Here is a 17,016-nt window from a genome sequence, read left to right on the forward strand (position 1 = left end):
CAGCAGAGGATGTCTCTCTAGTTTTTAACTCAAATATATAGGTAAGTTATTTAGCTACACTGTGTGAATAGAAACATTTGACACAACAAACAAAGATTGTTCTTTAAATACAGCTCCACTTAGTGTTCATTTCATCTGTCTTGTACCTAGGTGGTTCCATGGTTCTTTCTGGCATAAGCTGTTTTTTCCTGTGGTTTGGGACCAGTGAATCCATGATGATAGGTATGCTGTGCCTCTACAACGGTCTCACCATCTCAGCGTGGAACTCTCTTGATGTCATTACTGTGGAGCTGTATCCTACAGACAGAAGGTATGTGCAGATACATCTCCATTAATCTTGCTGACTCTCTCTATGTACCAGCAGAAATGGTAAATAGAAATGGTTAAGTATGAGCTTTACAGTGGTAGTGATGTTTTGAGTGGGCTGAACGAATAGTTTGTCTTATGAATAACAAGGGGGGGGAAATAATCAAAAAGATTTTTTTTTTGAGCTATTTGGTATGTATTTCGCATCAAATATCACCTAATCAGGAAAATACCACAAATGTAGTTTCATATAAAAAAAAAAAAAAAGGAGGTCTAACTGCTACTCCCATTTAAAACACAGCTAATGAGTAGTATTTCTGAAAACAGTAATGGAATATTTCTGGGTTTCCCCTAGTGTAGCTAGCTATGATGGCAATAGTTGGTCCAAAATAGCAATATAGCTGTATTTGTCTGTTGGCTGTGAAATGGTGGGGATGATAAAAACATCATTCTCTGGAGCTGAACAGCATCTTCTGGAAGAGATTGTGGGCTTGAATCATGCTGAGCTGTTAATCAGTCTGCTACGAATTTGTATGCAGGGTCACTAGGAGTCTGTACATACTCATCATTAAGCAGATACAAAAATGTCTCAGGCACTGCTCCTGACCCTTCAAGGCTCTTGCAGAAAAGCTCAGGATAGTTTGCATGTCCTGCAAGCATTGCTGCTAGACAACATGGGGTTTTTTTTGAGATACAGGGTACTCTTTAACGCTGATCTTATGTCACTGAATGGACTGAAGTAAGAACAGTTGAGTCATATGCCATTGTATGTCAAGTGTAAAAAATATAAAAGCCACATTTTCTTGAATAGACTGGGATCTTCCCCCCCCTCCTTAAAAAATGTTCTGTGTAAAAATGCCCAGATTCCTGCCAAAGGACGGCGTGTCCTTTCTCTTATCACAGTGCTATTCATTATGGCATTCACTAGCAGTTTCAAATATGGTGAAAAGAATTTCCAGTTTATAAATGTGTGATGCCTTGCTGGAAAGTCTAAGTTTTTGGACACAGGTGCAACTGGCTTTGGTATTGTCCATTAGGAGAGGAAGACTGTAGACTGCCTTCTCTGTTTTCTTTTCATTGGCATTTAAAAAAATATTTGCTGCTTCACACAAGAAATAAATCTCCATTGTTGTGGTTGTATCAAATAACCATACTAGGCTACTTATGAATCCAAAGCACTAAGCTTTAATATTAAGCACTACTGTTTTTATTACACCTCAGGAAATTGCTCTTCTGGTAAGAATTATTCCATCAGCCAAACTCTATGATATAATTCTAATAAATATCCTTTAGAAAGAGCTATCTTCTTGACATTCCTGAACATAGTACACACAAATATGTTCTTAAGATGAAGTAAAGAAAAATAATTGAAAAAGCCATTGATGTTAACAGAAGAAAAAATGATCAGCATTACTAGAAATGATAAAAAGAATGTAACTGATATCTATTCTAGGGCATCTGAATTTTGTAGATAATAGTTGGTTTTAAGTTTCTGCTAGCTTTGGGATTGTAGCAAATTTTTCCCCATTTTCCTTTTTAAAAAAGCTTATGTGTGCAATAATAGCTGTATTAAATTCCACCTCAAAAATTTATGTGCAGCTGAGTTGTTGGGTTTTTTTTGCAACAACTCGGATAGAAAACTTGTAATTTTATATTATCAATATGAAAAGGCTGATAGGCCAAATCTACCTTTGTCAGGAAAGACATTGCTGACATATACTGAAGATGAGATTTTTTTTTTTTTTCCCAAAAAGTTCTGGTTCCATCACTGCCAATTTTTGCCAGTTGGGTTATAAGGAAACAAGCAATTCTAGAAGTCTCTTCCTATATGTGGTTTGGTTTTGTGTTGGTTTTTTTTTTTGGGTTTTTTTTTTTTTTTAGATTGGGGCAAAGCTTCTTCATGTTTCATAGAACTATTTGAAAATTAATACCTTCAGGGACTCAAATAGGCTGTTTCCCACAGTTTTTTCTCTGATATTTTTTTGTCCAGACCAGCTACAGTTTAACAGCCACCATTACCCACCTCTGATGGTCCTGTCTTTGCTTCTAAGACTCCTCTGATCTCCATAGCCTGGCATGACTTGCCACAGTTTGCCAGGAATTTCCAAGTTCTGCAAGTAGCTGTAGGGCTGAACAGCCTTTCCGGGCATATATGGTAAACGAAGCTGCCTGATCTGTTTTTGCATATGAGGTCCTTCATACTTAAGATGATGTGCTCCACGTTCACTTTAAAGCTCCATCCAGAATTAATCTGGTCCTGAAACTTTAATTTACTTATGCCTGGATTTGAGGTAATTAAGTAGTTTGTCCTAAATTCTTGATAAGTACTTTCAAACTTTATGCCATTGTAGCATAGCTTTTGCTGCATATTCTTTGTAAAACCTCAGTTGATTTGCACAACTGCTAAAATAAGACATGTTAGAGACTGTATAGATTTCAAATGGTTCTCAGGTAGATGGAGAAGTTATGTTAAAAGGTGATGATATGTTACCAATACTAGTCATAGGTAGGTTTCTGTCTTCCAGATGATACGCATGGTGGTAACGAATAATCATTTAATAATATAATTTAATTTTTTTTACTTTTCAATACACAAATTTTAAAGGACACCCATGATGATGACTAGCTATAAACTAGCTAATTTCCAATAAGCAAGTAAATTAATCCAGCTCCACAATGTAAAGAACTTGTATTGTCTCATCTTTTCTCTTGTCTTTTGTCTTATCTTAATGGTCTGTGCTATCCTGGATTGCTCAGCAGTCAGCTGGTTCTGAAAAGTCTTTGGTCGGTCATGAGGCTCTTGAAAGCCAAACCAAACTATTCCATAGCCATGGAAGCTCTGCTCTGAAGGAGAGTTATTAAATGTCTTGCAAACATTTCTGAGTGCTCCTAGAGTGATTTCCTATGCTTTAATAAACTTTCTGTATTTTTAGAACACTACTTTGAAAGACGGTGATGTAGAAATTGAGGCACAGAGGAAAAAGATTTTTTAAAAATTACTTTAGGTGCCCAATTTGACATGTGGTACCTATGATGCCAGTCACTGAGCATTTTAGAAGAGGGAATGGGCTGAAAGTGTAACTTCCACTGCAGCTATAAGAGCTCAGCACTTCAGCAACACAAACCTGAAGGTGCTAAGCTGAGCACACAGACAATGCGAAATGCATACTTAATGACCATTTAGTTAGCTTTAAGTGACTTGCTAGCATCATATAGGAATTCTGTGGCAGGAGCAGGGATTGTACCCTTTCTCCTGACAGGACTCAAGTACCTTAACCATGAGACACTGCTTTCTCATCTTGCAGTCCCCAACCTTATTCACAGTGCACCTTTCAACTTCTGCAACAGATGAGGGAAACCAAGTTTCCTTCACTACATATATGTTTTATCCCTCAAGCTCTCTTTGTTCTATGCGTTGGCAGAGTGATGCAGAAAAAAATATTGCACGATGAGGTAATTACAGAATGCATTGTAATGTGTGTGCCCAAGGGGCTTGCAATAACATTGCACAATTTCCTAGCTCTGCCTGTAATAAAAATAGGAATGGAAGAGAGTTAAAATTCTCTGAAGAAGTAACATTTAGGAGATTTTTATGACTTTAAAATGTAATCGTTACTTTCACATAAATGATAAACAACTTCTGAGAACTAACTTGGGAAGCACCAACTTTATAAGCCAAGACTCCTGTCAAGGAGTGGATACAACAAATAAGCCAAACCTAAACAGAAAGTGGAATAGAAATAGATCATCTCCTTGTACCTCCCGCAGAGTAAATCAAGGTCAGATTGCATCATAACCAACAATTCATCAGTTATACTACAGCTGCCAGACATCCGGGTTTTAATATTGGCCAGGAATATTTAGAATTCAAGGTGTGCTATAAAATGAAGTCATCCTGGTTTACCTTTTTTTAATACCTCTGAAATAACTTCCTAAGGGTTCGGTCATAATGAAGAAATAACTAACTTAAGTTCAGTTCATTATATTTATCTTTTGCTCCTCTTCTTGAGCACTGAGAATTTGTCCCCAGAGTAAAAAACATTATTCATGGGGTATCTTATGTCCAACTACTTATTACTGTGGCTGTCAGAAGAGTAGTTTTCTCTTCTTTTGAGTCATAACAGCAGTCATGAACTTAGAGTAGATTTCCTGACAGCTATTTTCTACTGCCATCCTGTGGATGTGGTTCAACTGCATTTTGCTGTGTCATGGTTTAACCGCAGCCAGCACCTTAACACCACGCAGCTGCTCGCTCACCCCCACACTCCGACAGGATGGGGGAGAGAATCAGGAGGGCACAAGTAGGAAAACTCATAGACTGAGATAAAGAGTTTAATAATGGAAATAAAACTAAGTAGAACAGAAATAATAACAATGATAACAACAATAGACTATACAAAGCAGGCGATGCACAATGCAACTGCTCACCAACCCACTGACCATGTGTAATGGGTGGGGGGGTGAGCCCCACCCCCCCCGGTTTTTATACTGAGCATGATGTCACATGGTACGGAATACCCCATTGGCCAGCTGGGTTGACTGCCCCGGCTATGCTTCCCCTCCCCCACAGCTTCCCCTGCACTTGGCAGGGCAGGGGAGGCCAAAAAAAAAAAAGTCCCACGTGCAAGCACCACCCAGCAACAACCAAAACATAAATGGGCCACCAACTGTCCTCTCATACCAAACTCAAAACAGAGCACACCCCACAAGCTACTGGGAAGAAAGTTAACTCTGTCCCAGCCGGAACCAGGACAGTATCCACCCCTTATTCTATACCATCTACATCATGCCCAAGTCTCACATTTCCCAATACATTCCAATTAATCATCACCACTTTTCCTGCCTTTTGATAGATACACACAGAGATATCATTCCCATGGTCTATGGGCAATCCCTCTAAAATGTCCATTGAGTTCATTTAGTCCACGACTTTGGGCTCCGTCTGTCACAACAGTCTCTCAGGGCAGGAGAGATGGTGTGTGGTGTTGGACTGTTGCATGCTGAGGCCAGTTCTGATTCCATTATTGCTGCACTTGTCCGGTTCTACCATCGTTGCACTTTGCTCTGTTTCATTGGAGTCCATTCTTCATTAATCTGGGTGATTCCTGCTGCAATACCGTTGATATGACATACAGTAACCATAGAAGTGATGACATACAATATTATATAGCAATTAACATCATAAAATCCAGTTCATTGGCTATTTTCACCCAAAATCAAATCCCCTTGAGGTACACACCGGACTTACCCATCCTTTCGCATTACCCACCAAGTGCACCCAGGTCCTTGGGCAAAAGCAATCCCACGGATGGGTTTTCCCTTGCCAGAAGCAGGAGTAACCCAGACTGTCTTCCACAGCATATTTTTTATGTGCACGACAGGGACTGTATCTCCATCTACAGTACATAAGAGTTTTGATTGGGTAGGGCCAGATCGATTGAAAGATCCCCTGGTGTTGACTAACCAGGTGGCCTTTGCTAAATGTGTATCCCAATGCTTGAATGTCCCACCACCCATTGCTCTCAGCGTAGTCTTTAGCAGTCCGTTGTATCGTTCGATTTTCCCAGAGGCTGGTGCATGGTAGGGGATGTGATAGACCCACTCAATGCCATGCTCTTTGGCCCAGGTGTCTATGAGGGTGTTTCGGAAATGAGTCCCGTTGTCTGACTCAGTTCTTTCTGGGGTGCCATGTCGCCATAGGACTTGCTTTTCAAGGCCCAGGATGGTGTTCCGGGCAGTGGCATGGCGCACGGGATATGTTTCTCGGCATCCGGTGGTTGCTTCCACCATGGTGAGCACATAGCGCTTGCCTTGTCGGGTTTGTGGGAGTGTGATAGAATCAATCTGCCAGGCCTCCCCATATTTATATTTCAGCCATCGTCCTCCATACCAGAGAGGCTTTACTCGCTTGGCTTGCTTGCTTGCAGCGCATGTTTCATGGATAACCTGTGCAATAGCGTCCATGGTCAAGTCCACCCCTCGATCACGAGCCCATCTGTATGTTGCATCTCTTCCTTGATGGCCTGAGGTGTCATGGGCCCACCAAGCTCTAAATAATTCACCCTTATGTTGCCAGTCCAGATCCACCTGAGCCACTTCAATCTTAGCAGCCTGGTCCACCTGCTGGTTGTTTTGGTGTTCTTCAGTGGCCTGACTCTTGGGTACGTGAGCATCTACGTGACGTACTTTTACAGCCAGGTTCCCTACCCGGGCAGCAATATCTTGCCACAATGCGGCAGCCCAGATGGGTTTACCTCTGCGCTGCCAGTTGTTCTGCTTCCACTGCTGCAACCACCCCCACAGGGCATTTGCCACCATCCATGAGTCAGTATAGAGATAAAGTACTGGCCATTTTTCTCGTTCAGCAATGTCCAAGGCCAGCTGGATGGCTTTCACCTCTGCAAACTGGCTCGACTCACCTTCTCCTTCAGCAGTTTCTGCGACTTGTCCTATAGGACTCCATACAGCAGCTTTCCACCTCCGATGCTTTCCCACAAGACGACAGGACTCATCAGTGAACAGGGCATATTGCTTCTCGTTTTCTGGTAGTTTGTTATACAGTGGGGCCTCTTCAGCACGTGTCCCCTCCTCCTCTGGGGATATTCCAAAATCTTTGCCTTCTGGCCAGTTCGTGATCACTTCCAAGATTCCTGGGTGACTGGGGTTTCCTATTCGGGCCCGTTGTGTGATCAGTGCCACCCACTTACTCCACGTAGCATTGGTTGCATGATGTGTAGAGGGGACCTTCCCTTTGAACATCCAGCCCAGCACCGGCGGTTGGGGTGCCAGGAGGAGCTGTGCTTCAGTACCAACCACTTCCGAAGCAGCTCGAATCCCTTCATGTGCTACCAATATCTCCTTCTCAGTTGGAGTGTAGCGGGCCTCGGATCCTCTGTATCCCCGAATCCAAAGCCCCAGGGATCGACCTTGAGTCTCCCCTGGTGCTTTCTGCCAGAGGCTCCAGGTAGGGCCATTCTCCCCGGCTGCAGTGTAGAGCACATTCTTTACATCTTGTCCTGCCCGGACTGGCCCAAGGGCTACTGCCTGAACTATCTCATGTTTAATTTGGTCAAAGGCTTGTTGTTGCTCAGGGCCCCATTTGAAAGCATTCTTCTTCCTGGTCACTTGATAGAGAGGGCTTACAATCAGGCTGTAATCTGGAATATGCATTCTCCAAAAGCCCACAACGCCTAAGAAAGCTTATGTTTCCTTTTTGCTAGTTGGTGGGGACATGGCTGTTATTTTGTTGATCACATCCATTAGGATCTGACGACGTCCATCTTGCCATTTTATTCCTAAAAACTGGATCTCCTGTGCAGGTCCCTTGACCTTACTTTGTCTTATGGCAAAACCGGCCAGGATTTGGACTATTCTCTCCCCTTTCTCAAAAACTTCTTCTGCTGTGTTGCCCCATACAATGATGGTCATCAATGTATTGCAGGTGTTCTGGAGCCTCCCCCTGTTCCAGTGCAGTGTGGATCAGTCCATGGCAAATGGTAGGGCTGTGTTTCCACCCCTGGGGCAGTCGGTTCCAGGTGTACTGGACGCCCCTCCAAGTGAAAGCAAACTGTGGCCTGCACTCTGCCGCCAAAGGGATTGAGAAGAACGCATTAGCAATATCAATTGTGGCGTACCACTTGGCTGCCTTTGATTCCAGTTCGTATTGGAGTTCTAGCATGTCTGGCACGGCAGCACTCAGTGGCGGCGTGACTTCGTTCAGGCCACGATAGTCTACTGTTAGTCTCCACTCTCCATTGGACTTTCGCACTGGCCTTATGGGACTGTTAAAGGGTGAGCGAGTCTTCCTGATGACTCCTTGGCTCTCCAGTCAAAGAATCAGCTCATGGATGGGAATCAGGGATTCTTGGTTGGTGCAATATTGTCGCCGGTGCACTGTTGTGGTAGCGATTGGTACCTGTTTTTCTTCAACCCTCAGCAACCCCACAACAGAAGGGTCCTCCGAGAGACCGGGCAAGGTGGACAGCTGTTTAATTTCCTCCGTCTCCAGGGCAGCTATACCAAAAGCCCACCGGTACCCTTTTGGGTCCTTGAAATACCCTCTCCTGAGGTAGTCTATGCCAAGGATGCACGGAGCCTCTGGGCCAGTCACAATGGGGTGCTTCTGCCACTCATTCCGGGTTAGGCTCACTTTGGCCTCCAATACAGTTAACTCTTGGGATCCCCCTGTCACTCCAGAAATACAGATGGGTTCTGCCCCTTTATAGCTTGATGGCATCAGGGTACACTGTGCCCCGGTGTCTATGAGAGCCTTATACTCCTGTGGGTCTGATGTGCCAGGCCATCGAATCCACACAGTCCAGTCAACCCGGTTGTCCCTTTCCTCCACCTGGCCGGAGGCAGGGCCCCTCTAGTTCTGGTCATAGTATCCGTTTCTCACTTCTTGCAAACGCGAGTCGAGAATTTCTTCATTACAATCCAAAGTAAGATCAGCCCTTCTACTCTGTCTGGGGAACTGTTCACTGGAAACTAGACTGTCGTGAGACAGGTTTTTCCTGAAAACTGGAGCAGCATTCTTCCTGCAAGAACCCCCTTGTGTGATTGTTTTTCCTTGCAACTCACGCACACGTGCCTCTAGGGTCAAGGTAGGTTTTCCATCCCACTGCCTCATGTCCTCTCCGTGGTCACGCAGGTAAAACCACAGGGTGCCCCGTGGTGTGTACTTTCGATATCCTCTCTCTTGAGCAGAAAAACGCTGACTCCTAATGGCTGAGATACTGGTCCGTACAGGTGGAGAATAGGACCTATCGTCTTTGAGTTTTTGGACCTCCCGGGACAGTTTCTCCACAGCTGAGACAAGGGAGGAGGAGACAGTTTCTTCGTATTCCCAGAGTCTGCCAACCACGTCATCCACTGTTGGTGCTTCTTCCTCTTTCCAGCACAGTACTGCCAACGAACTGGCATACGACGCTGGTGCGCTCCGTACCAACTTCTGCCACATGGGTCACGTGCACTGGACTTCATCTGGATCTTTGGGCGTTTGGTCATCGTCCAGGTCACTATAAACCACCTCCAGCACGGCTAATTCTCTCAGGTACTGGATACCTCTCTCCATGGTGGTCCATTTGCCTGGATGATATATAACATCTTCCCTGAAGGGATACCTTTCCTTCACGCCTGACAGCAGTCGCCTCCAGAGGCTGAGGACCTGTGTCCCTTTTCCAATTGTTTTGTCAATGCCCCCTTCCCTAGAAAGGGATCCCAGCTGTTTGGCCTCCTTCCCCTCTAATTCCAGGCTACTGGCCCCATTATCCCAGCACCGGAGCAGCCAGGTAACAATATGCTCGCCTGGACGACGGCTGAAATCTTTCCGCATATCTCGCAACTCACCCAGGGATAGGGATCGGGTGGTTTCCGTCTCGTTTATGAGTTCTTCCTCTTCCTCCTCCCCTCCTCGTGATGGCCCTGCTTTTCCATCATCCTTTTCTAAACGACCTGACTTCCGCTTCCAAGATTTCCTCTTCTGTACAGGGGCGACGGATACCAGCAAGGGTTGGTCCTCTGGTTCAGCTGTAGTGCCTGTTGCTGGGGTTTGGGTAGCTGCAGTGCCTGTTGCGGGGGTTGGAGTAACTGCAGTGACTGTTGCCAGTGTTTGAGTAGCCACAGTGCGTGTCACACGGGTTGGAGAAGCTACAGTGGTTGTCTTGGGGGTTGGAGTAGCCACAGTGGTTGTTGTGCGGGTTGAAGTAGCTACAGTGCCTGTCGTGGGGGTTTGGCTAGCCACCGTGTCTATTGCCGGGGTTGATCTCTGGACAGTATTCCTGAATAGTTGTTTAACCCTAAACAAGACCTGAACCACATTCAGGAGACATAGCAATATGAACACGCTTGTTTGAACATCCCAAGGATATTCAAAATTCTCAGGTAATATTTTGGACAGCTTCATGAAGCGGATAGAAGAAAAAGGAGTTTCTGAAGATATGGAAGGGAAGATGAACAAGTGGGAGAAAGTTTCCCATCCTGTCTCCCCCCTAAATTCATCCTCCGAGGTGAAGAGGTAAAATGTGTAATTATTAATATTTTCCAAAAGATAGCTCCCGAAGAACAGGAATGATGGCAGTGCTGAGTACAGGCTCGTGACCACTAATTTTATCATGACATAAACCAGTATCACAGAGTATAGCAAAGCAATGACCTTAATCCATTCCCTAGAGTTGATAAACCCCACATAAAAACTGATAATCAGCAGTATAGACAGCCAGTAAGGAGCTACATACCAAAACTCCCAGAACAGATCCAACAACTCTGAGAGCAAATAAACCAACATTGTGACCAGCGACTACTAAACTGATGTAATGAATGCTTATAACAAATTTGTTTTAACCCATTCGGGTCAGATGTGTCGTTATCTCAACCCTTTGAGCCCCACGTTGGGCGCCAAAAAGGACTGTCATGGTTTAACCCGGCAGGCAGCCAAATACTACGCAGCCGCTTGCTCACTCCCCCCACCACCACAGTGGGACGGGGAGAGAATCGGAAGGGTAAGAGTGAGAAAAACTTGTGGGTTGAGATAAAGACAGCTTAATATAACAGAAAAGGGAAAAAAACTAATAATAATGATAGAACATACAAAATGAGTGATGCACAATGCAATTGCTCACCACCCGCGCTGACCGATAACCAAGTAGGGATCGCTACTTCCTGGATCATGCCTACCCTTCATATACTGAGCGTGACGTCACATGGTATGGAATACCCCGTTGGCCAGCTGGGCTGGCTGTCCTGGCTGTGCTCCCTCCCAACGCTTGTTTTGTTTTGTTTTGTTTTGTTTTGTTTTGTTTTTCTTCTTAAGCTGAATGTCCTTGACTAGGAGGGTACTTAGCAACAACTGAAAACATCAGTGTGTTATCAACATTCTTCTTATACTAAATCCGAAACACAGCACTAGGAAGAAATTTAACTCTATCCCAGCCGAAACCAGGACAATAAATCGCTTTCAGCACGGCTAATTCCCTCAGGTTCTGGATACCTCTCTCCATGGTAGTCTACTTGCCTGGGTGACATATAACATCTTCCTTGAAGGGATACCTTTTCTTCACGCCTGACAGGAGTCTCTTCCAGAGGCTGAGGACTTGTGTCCCTTTTCCATTCGCTTTGTCAATGCCCCCTTCCCTAGAAAGGGATCCCAGCTGCTTGGCTTCCCTACTCTCTAATTCCAGGCTACTGGCCCCATTTTCCCAGCATCGGAGCAGCCAGGTGACAATGTGTGGATTCTTGCTACCAAACTCCCTTGGCCAGTAATGAGGATTGCTCATGGAGTCAAAAAGACATTTTTGTGCCAGTGCTTTACCCAATATGTGATCAACATAACGGAAATTGGTGTATATAGTAATGGCCTTATGCCTTTGGATTCTTTTCACTTAATTCATTCGTGATGCTGAGATGACACATTACATATCTTTGATCATTTGCAGACTTTCCATACATTCTAGCACTTTCCTGAAACACTGTAGCAAAGATTGTATTTGTGCTGCAAGAGAAAACTGTGCTCGTATATGTATTTCTATTGCAGCATATGTATTGCATGGCTATTTTTACTCCTTGGATTCAGTAGAATTACTTATGAAGGTGTGAATTAATACAGATTTTAGCTGATTTGAATCACAAACATTGTTCTAAGATGTTTATAAACCAACAAGTCTGAATTTGGTATCCCTAGAGCTCTACAGTTTGCTCATTGACTTTGTGCTGAGTATTAGTGTACAACAAAGTCACATTCAAACACAGTATTAAAGTTGAAGGATATGAAGGCAGAAGGTTGAACAGTGACAATGCTTTTTAGGTACAGGTCGCAACAACATTTTACTTAAGCCTGTAAAAATCTTACTATTCCTGCCAATGATGTGCATATTTTAGGTAAAAGGACATGTCTGAAAACTGCTTAAGATCAAAAGATTGAACTTCTGCTGGGTTATTCATTTTGTATCATCAGGACAGCCAAGGGCAATAAAAATGGGCTTACTTTGTCTTACTCTGTTAATAATTTGATAACATTAATGGGATTAGACTAATAACGACACCTTACAATTGGAAAAATTGAATAAGTCCGTTTTACAAAGCAGAACTGGTTTTTCAATGCCAACAAATTACCTTAATTTTGCTCAGATATGAGAGATATTGTATTACAAAATTACTTTAAACCTTAATAAGGCAATCTTGGGTAGATAAACTATAATAGATCTAGATCACAGTGGTAGCCCTGAATGTGCTATCTGTAGAGCCCAGCACATTAAAATAAATGGTCCAAATTGCTCAGAAAAATATATTCAGACCCCTGTTATAACTAGTTGGTATAAGCAGATAGCATCTGTGAAACAACTTACTTTTCTAACATAGTATAAAACAACACTGAATATAAGTAAAGCATCCACATGTTTTGTACTACTGCCTTTCCAAAGATTTACTGTATCTGTCCAAATTTGCATTAGCTAGATCTATGTATTCCTTGAGGAGTTCTGGTATCTCTCTGAATATACCGAGGCTGTTGATGGACTAAGTGTGTGTTTCCTCTATGTGAACATTGGGGTTTTTTCTGTTACTGTTATTTGGGAGCAAGTTTGGTTTTACATCAGTACTGGCAGCCAAAGAAATCGTATTTACATGTGCAGACATTGATCACAGCCAGTCACCACTATAACTTTAGAAATACTTTCTGTGTGTAAACAAGGCCGAAATTGGAACAGTTCTGACTCTTCTTCTCCTTCTTTCCCTGACTTGTTCAAAATAGCTGCAGCCTGTTATTACCCTATCAGATGATAGACTCTGTTTTCCAGGCTAGCTGTGTTGTCTTTAACCTTTTCCTACCTGTTTGGGATAAAGTCTACTTTCATAGAATCATTTAGGTTGGAAGAGACCCTTAAGATCATCAAGTCCAACTGTAAACCTAACACTGCCAAGTCCACCACTAAACCATGTCCCTAAGTGCCACGTCTACACGTCTTTTAAATACCTCCAGGGATGGTGACTCAACCACTTCCCTGGGCAGCCTGTTCCAATGCTTCATAACCCTTTTGGTGAAGAAATTTTTCCTAATGTCCAATCTAAACCTCCCCTGGCCCAACTTGAGGCCATTTCCTCTTTTCCTATCGCTAGTTACTTGGGAGAAGAGACTGACACCCACCTCTCTACAACCTCCTTCCAGGTAGTTGTAGAGCGCGATGAGGTCTCCCCTCAGCCTCCTCTTCTCCAGACTAAACAACCCCAGTTCCCTCAGCCGCTCCTCATAAGACTTGTGCTCCAGGCCCTTCACCAGCTTCGTTGCCCTTCTTTGGACACACTCCAGCACCTCAATGTCTTTCTTGTAGTGAGGGGCCCAAAACGGAACACAGTATTTGAGGTGCGGCCTCACCAGTGCCGAGTACAGGCAAAAAGGCATATAATACAGAAAAGGCATATAATACAGAAAAGGCATATAATACATAGAGCTGTGTCCTGGTTTCGGCTGGGATAGAGTTAAATTTCTTCCTAGTGCTGTGTTTTGGATTTAGTATGAGAAGAATGTTGATAACACACTGATGTTTTCAGTTGTTGCTAAGTACCCTGCTAGTCAAGGACATTCAGCTTAAAAAAACAAAACAAAACAGGCGCTGGGGGGGAGCAAAGCCAGGACAGCTGGCCCAGCTGGCCAATGGGGTATTCCATACCATGTGACGTCATGCTCAGTATATGAATGGTAGGCATGATCCAGGAAGTAGCGATCGCTACTTGGTTATCAGTCAGCGCGGGTGGTGAGCAATTGCATTGTGCATCACTCATTTTTGTATATTCTATTATTATTATTATTATTATTATTATTATTTTCCCTTTTCTGTTCTATTAAACTGTCTTTATCTCAACCCACGAGTTCTTCTCACTCTTACCCTTCCGATTCTCTCCCCATCCCACTGGGGGGGAGTGAGTAAGCGGCTGCGTGGTATTGGCTGCCTGTCAGGTTAAACCACGACAAGCTGACACTGGAACAGTAAGTATCGACTCTTATGATTTTACTTCCATAAGAAAGGTTTTAGACAGAGGGTTGACTTTGGTCTGCAACCATGGACAAATTAATATTTAACATTAACAGAAAAAAAAACCTTTTTGAAGGTATATTAACTAGTATGTTCCATGACTTAATTCTGTCCTGCAAACATTGTTAACTGATTCAAGAATTTGACAGTCAAAGTACCGTTACTTCAAATTAGCACATTTCTGAATCTTGTTCAGATTCTGAAGTTGACTCTGTGGGTTAACTAGAGTTCAGCTTCTTGGAGCAAACTTGAGCCCTTTAGAAATATGCCAGAAAGATCTAGACCTACCTTCATCATTCTTTTGGTGCAGGGTCCTCAATTATACCAGGACTAGTATAATTCTGAAGCACAGCATGTCAGATACAGTCAGGGCATGGACAGTGCTGAAAACACCTGTATCCCCATCAACTGTACTAGACAGAAGCTTTTACCTCTCCCACCGGTATAAGACTTGGATGTAGGACACTGAAGGGCCTGACTGATCGACACTATTGAGATCCAGTGACCAGATTTGCAGAAGAGCAGTGTAGGTGAACTAGTGACACTCTGGGCTGTGGACATGTCTGTTGGTTGCTTGAGGGAGAGGATCTCTTCTCCCTTGATGCCATGGTTTGCTGTTTTCAGAATCAAAAAATAGTTCTGTGAAGAACCATGAGAGTTTATATCCTTGATCTCAGTTGGGATCAAGTCTGCTTACTTCAAGTTGATTCTCTGGGCTGTTCTTTAGGATCTCCAGTAGAAGTTCCTCAAACTTACTTCTTAGGAATTCAGGCTGCATCTGAGCACAGGACTTCTTCCTTTCCCTCACATGTACCTCAATCCAATAACTAGGGCTCTTTTTAGTCACTCAGTCCATTAGTATTTCTGTTAATCCCTGCTGTTTAGACTGGAGGCTTTTTCCTTCTAATGGCAGTACTTAATATTAACAAGAAAGAAACATTTTGTTCTGAAAAGAAGTTTTTATCCTCCTGATTCTTATTATTTTGTCCCAGTGAGCACAGTGTGAGCTCCGCGTAGTCCTTCTCTCGCTTCTAAGAGATTTGAGAAATGATAGAGTTTCTACTATTGTACAGATATTTTTAAGACGCTTTTGTTAGGACAAGGTTATTCCTGCAACTATGAATCATACAGTCATGTCAAAACAATTTATTAAAATGATAGCAGTTTGCATAATACATCTACACACAGGTTACCAAATATCTAAAATACTAAATCCAGATTACTAAAATCATGCCTCTGCAATGCAAAAGCCCCTCTGAGTTACCAGTGTCATATTTTCTGTTGGCAATCTATTTCCTTTCCCTTCTCTCTAAAGTTTCTCAGATGTCTCTTCTGCACCAAGCAGGGTTTTTTTTTATGCCCCGTTCTCTTTACCCCTAAGAGACAGCCATTCATTATTGTTGGAGGTCTAATTAGCCTTTTGAGAAAGCACTGGTTGAACATGTATACCACCTGTAAGAAATCCATTTCTATTCAGTACCCCAAGATGATCATCCTTTTGTGATTTGGGAAGGAAGTCATCAGAATAAAGTAGCTCTCAAAAGATTCCCCACCTCCTGTCTCCCAATCCAACACTTTAAATGTTACTGAATTTCCATTTGCAAGTCCTTTGTTCTAGTGTAGAGGTGCAAAGTTACCTATTCAGTCATTCATTTCACATTTTGGTCCCTGAGGCAATAGAATGAATTTGCCTTAATAAAATTCTGTAGCAGCTGAGCTTTGATTTCACATTATAAAAAAAAGGTGCAGAATCCTTGTTGGCATAAATTCTGTTTAAGATATTGGGGCTGTACTGATTTATTCCCATTGAGGGTTTGTCTCAAAGCCTTTACTCTTTCACCCATTTTTAACTTTATTCTGTTTTCTCTTCTAGGGCAACAGGCTTTGGCTTTTTGAATGCACTATGCAAAGCAGCAGCTGTACTTGGAAACTTAATATTTGGTTCCCTTGTTGGTATCACCAAAGCAATTCCTATTCTCCTTGCTTCTACTGTTCTAGTATGTGGAGGTCTGGTAGGACTTCGGCTTCCTGACACAAGAACCCAGGTGTTGATGTAACTGGAAAAAGCCATTTAGTATTTATTTCCTCCTTCATACAAATGTCAACTCCTCTGACTGATGGTGCAAAGGCTTCAGATTCTCAACACTTAGTAGAGTGATCAGATGTCAGAAATCAAACTCAAAAGATACTTTGGAGTGGCACAGATTTAGAAACCTCTATATGAAAGTTTTAAATTTCACTTTTGTTTACTTTTTCATACTTTGCTATTTAAAACCATTTAACTTCAAAATGCAAAGCTACCTCTTAAAACAGTTTCAGTGACATGTCCAGGAAGGTAAAAACCATACTGATAATTAGATATTTAAAATGCAAGCAGTCATATTATTTAAAAATACATGCTAAATGTGGCCATGGCATTGTGAGCTTTTGTAACAGTACAGACATGCAAGTCAATTAACAGTATTGGTGCAGAGAATGTTAATCTTACATGTATCAATGCATGCAGCATTAATCAGGAAACTGTATAGACTTCATCAGTACTGAGAATACTGACCTTCTGTGGCTGTGCTTAGATGGTAAAAACTTGTGGCAATGCCTCTTTCTTGGGAAACCTTTTTAGATAGATTCAATCTAAAGTAAAGATTACCAACTACACCCCATATTTGCTGAGGAGAAGGCAACAGCT

General features: G+C 42.8%; 1 protein-coding gene across 1 annotated transcript in view; it reads left to right on the top strand.

The window, feature by feature from the left end:
* The window catches only part of LOC142074848 (synaptic vesicle glycoprotein 2C-like), a 139,736-nt gene extending 123,349 nt beyond the window's left edge, over window positions 1-16,387 (top strand). The window contains exons 11-12 of the mRNA XM_075135749.1: window positions 151-310; window positions 16,204-16,387. Of these exons, the coding sequence (XP_074991850.1) occupies window positions 151-310; window positions 16,204-16,387 (344 nt within the window). The remainder of the gene's footprint in view (window positions 1-150; window positions 311-16,203) is intronic.
* Window positions 16,388-17,016: the final 629 nt, after the last annotated feature.

Source organism: Calonectris borealis, chromosome W, assembly GCF_964195595.1.
Source record: "Calonectris borealis chromosome W, bCalBor7.hap1.2, whole genome shotgun sequence".
Lineage (NCBI taxonomy): Eukaryota > Metazoa > Chordata > Aves > Procellariiformes > Procellariidae > Calonectris > Calonectris borealis.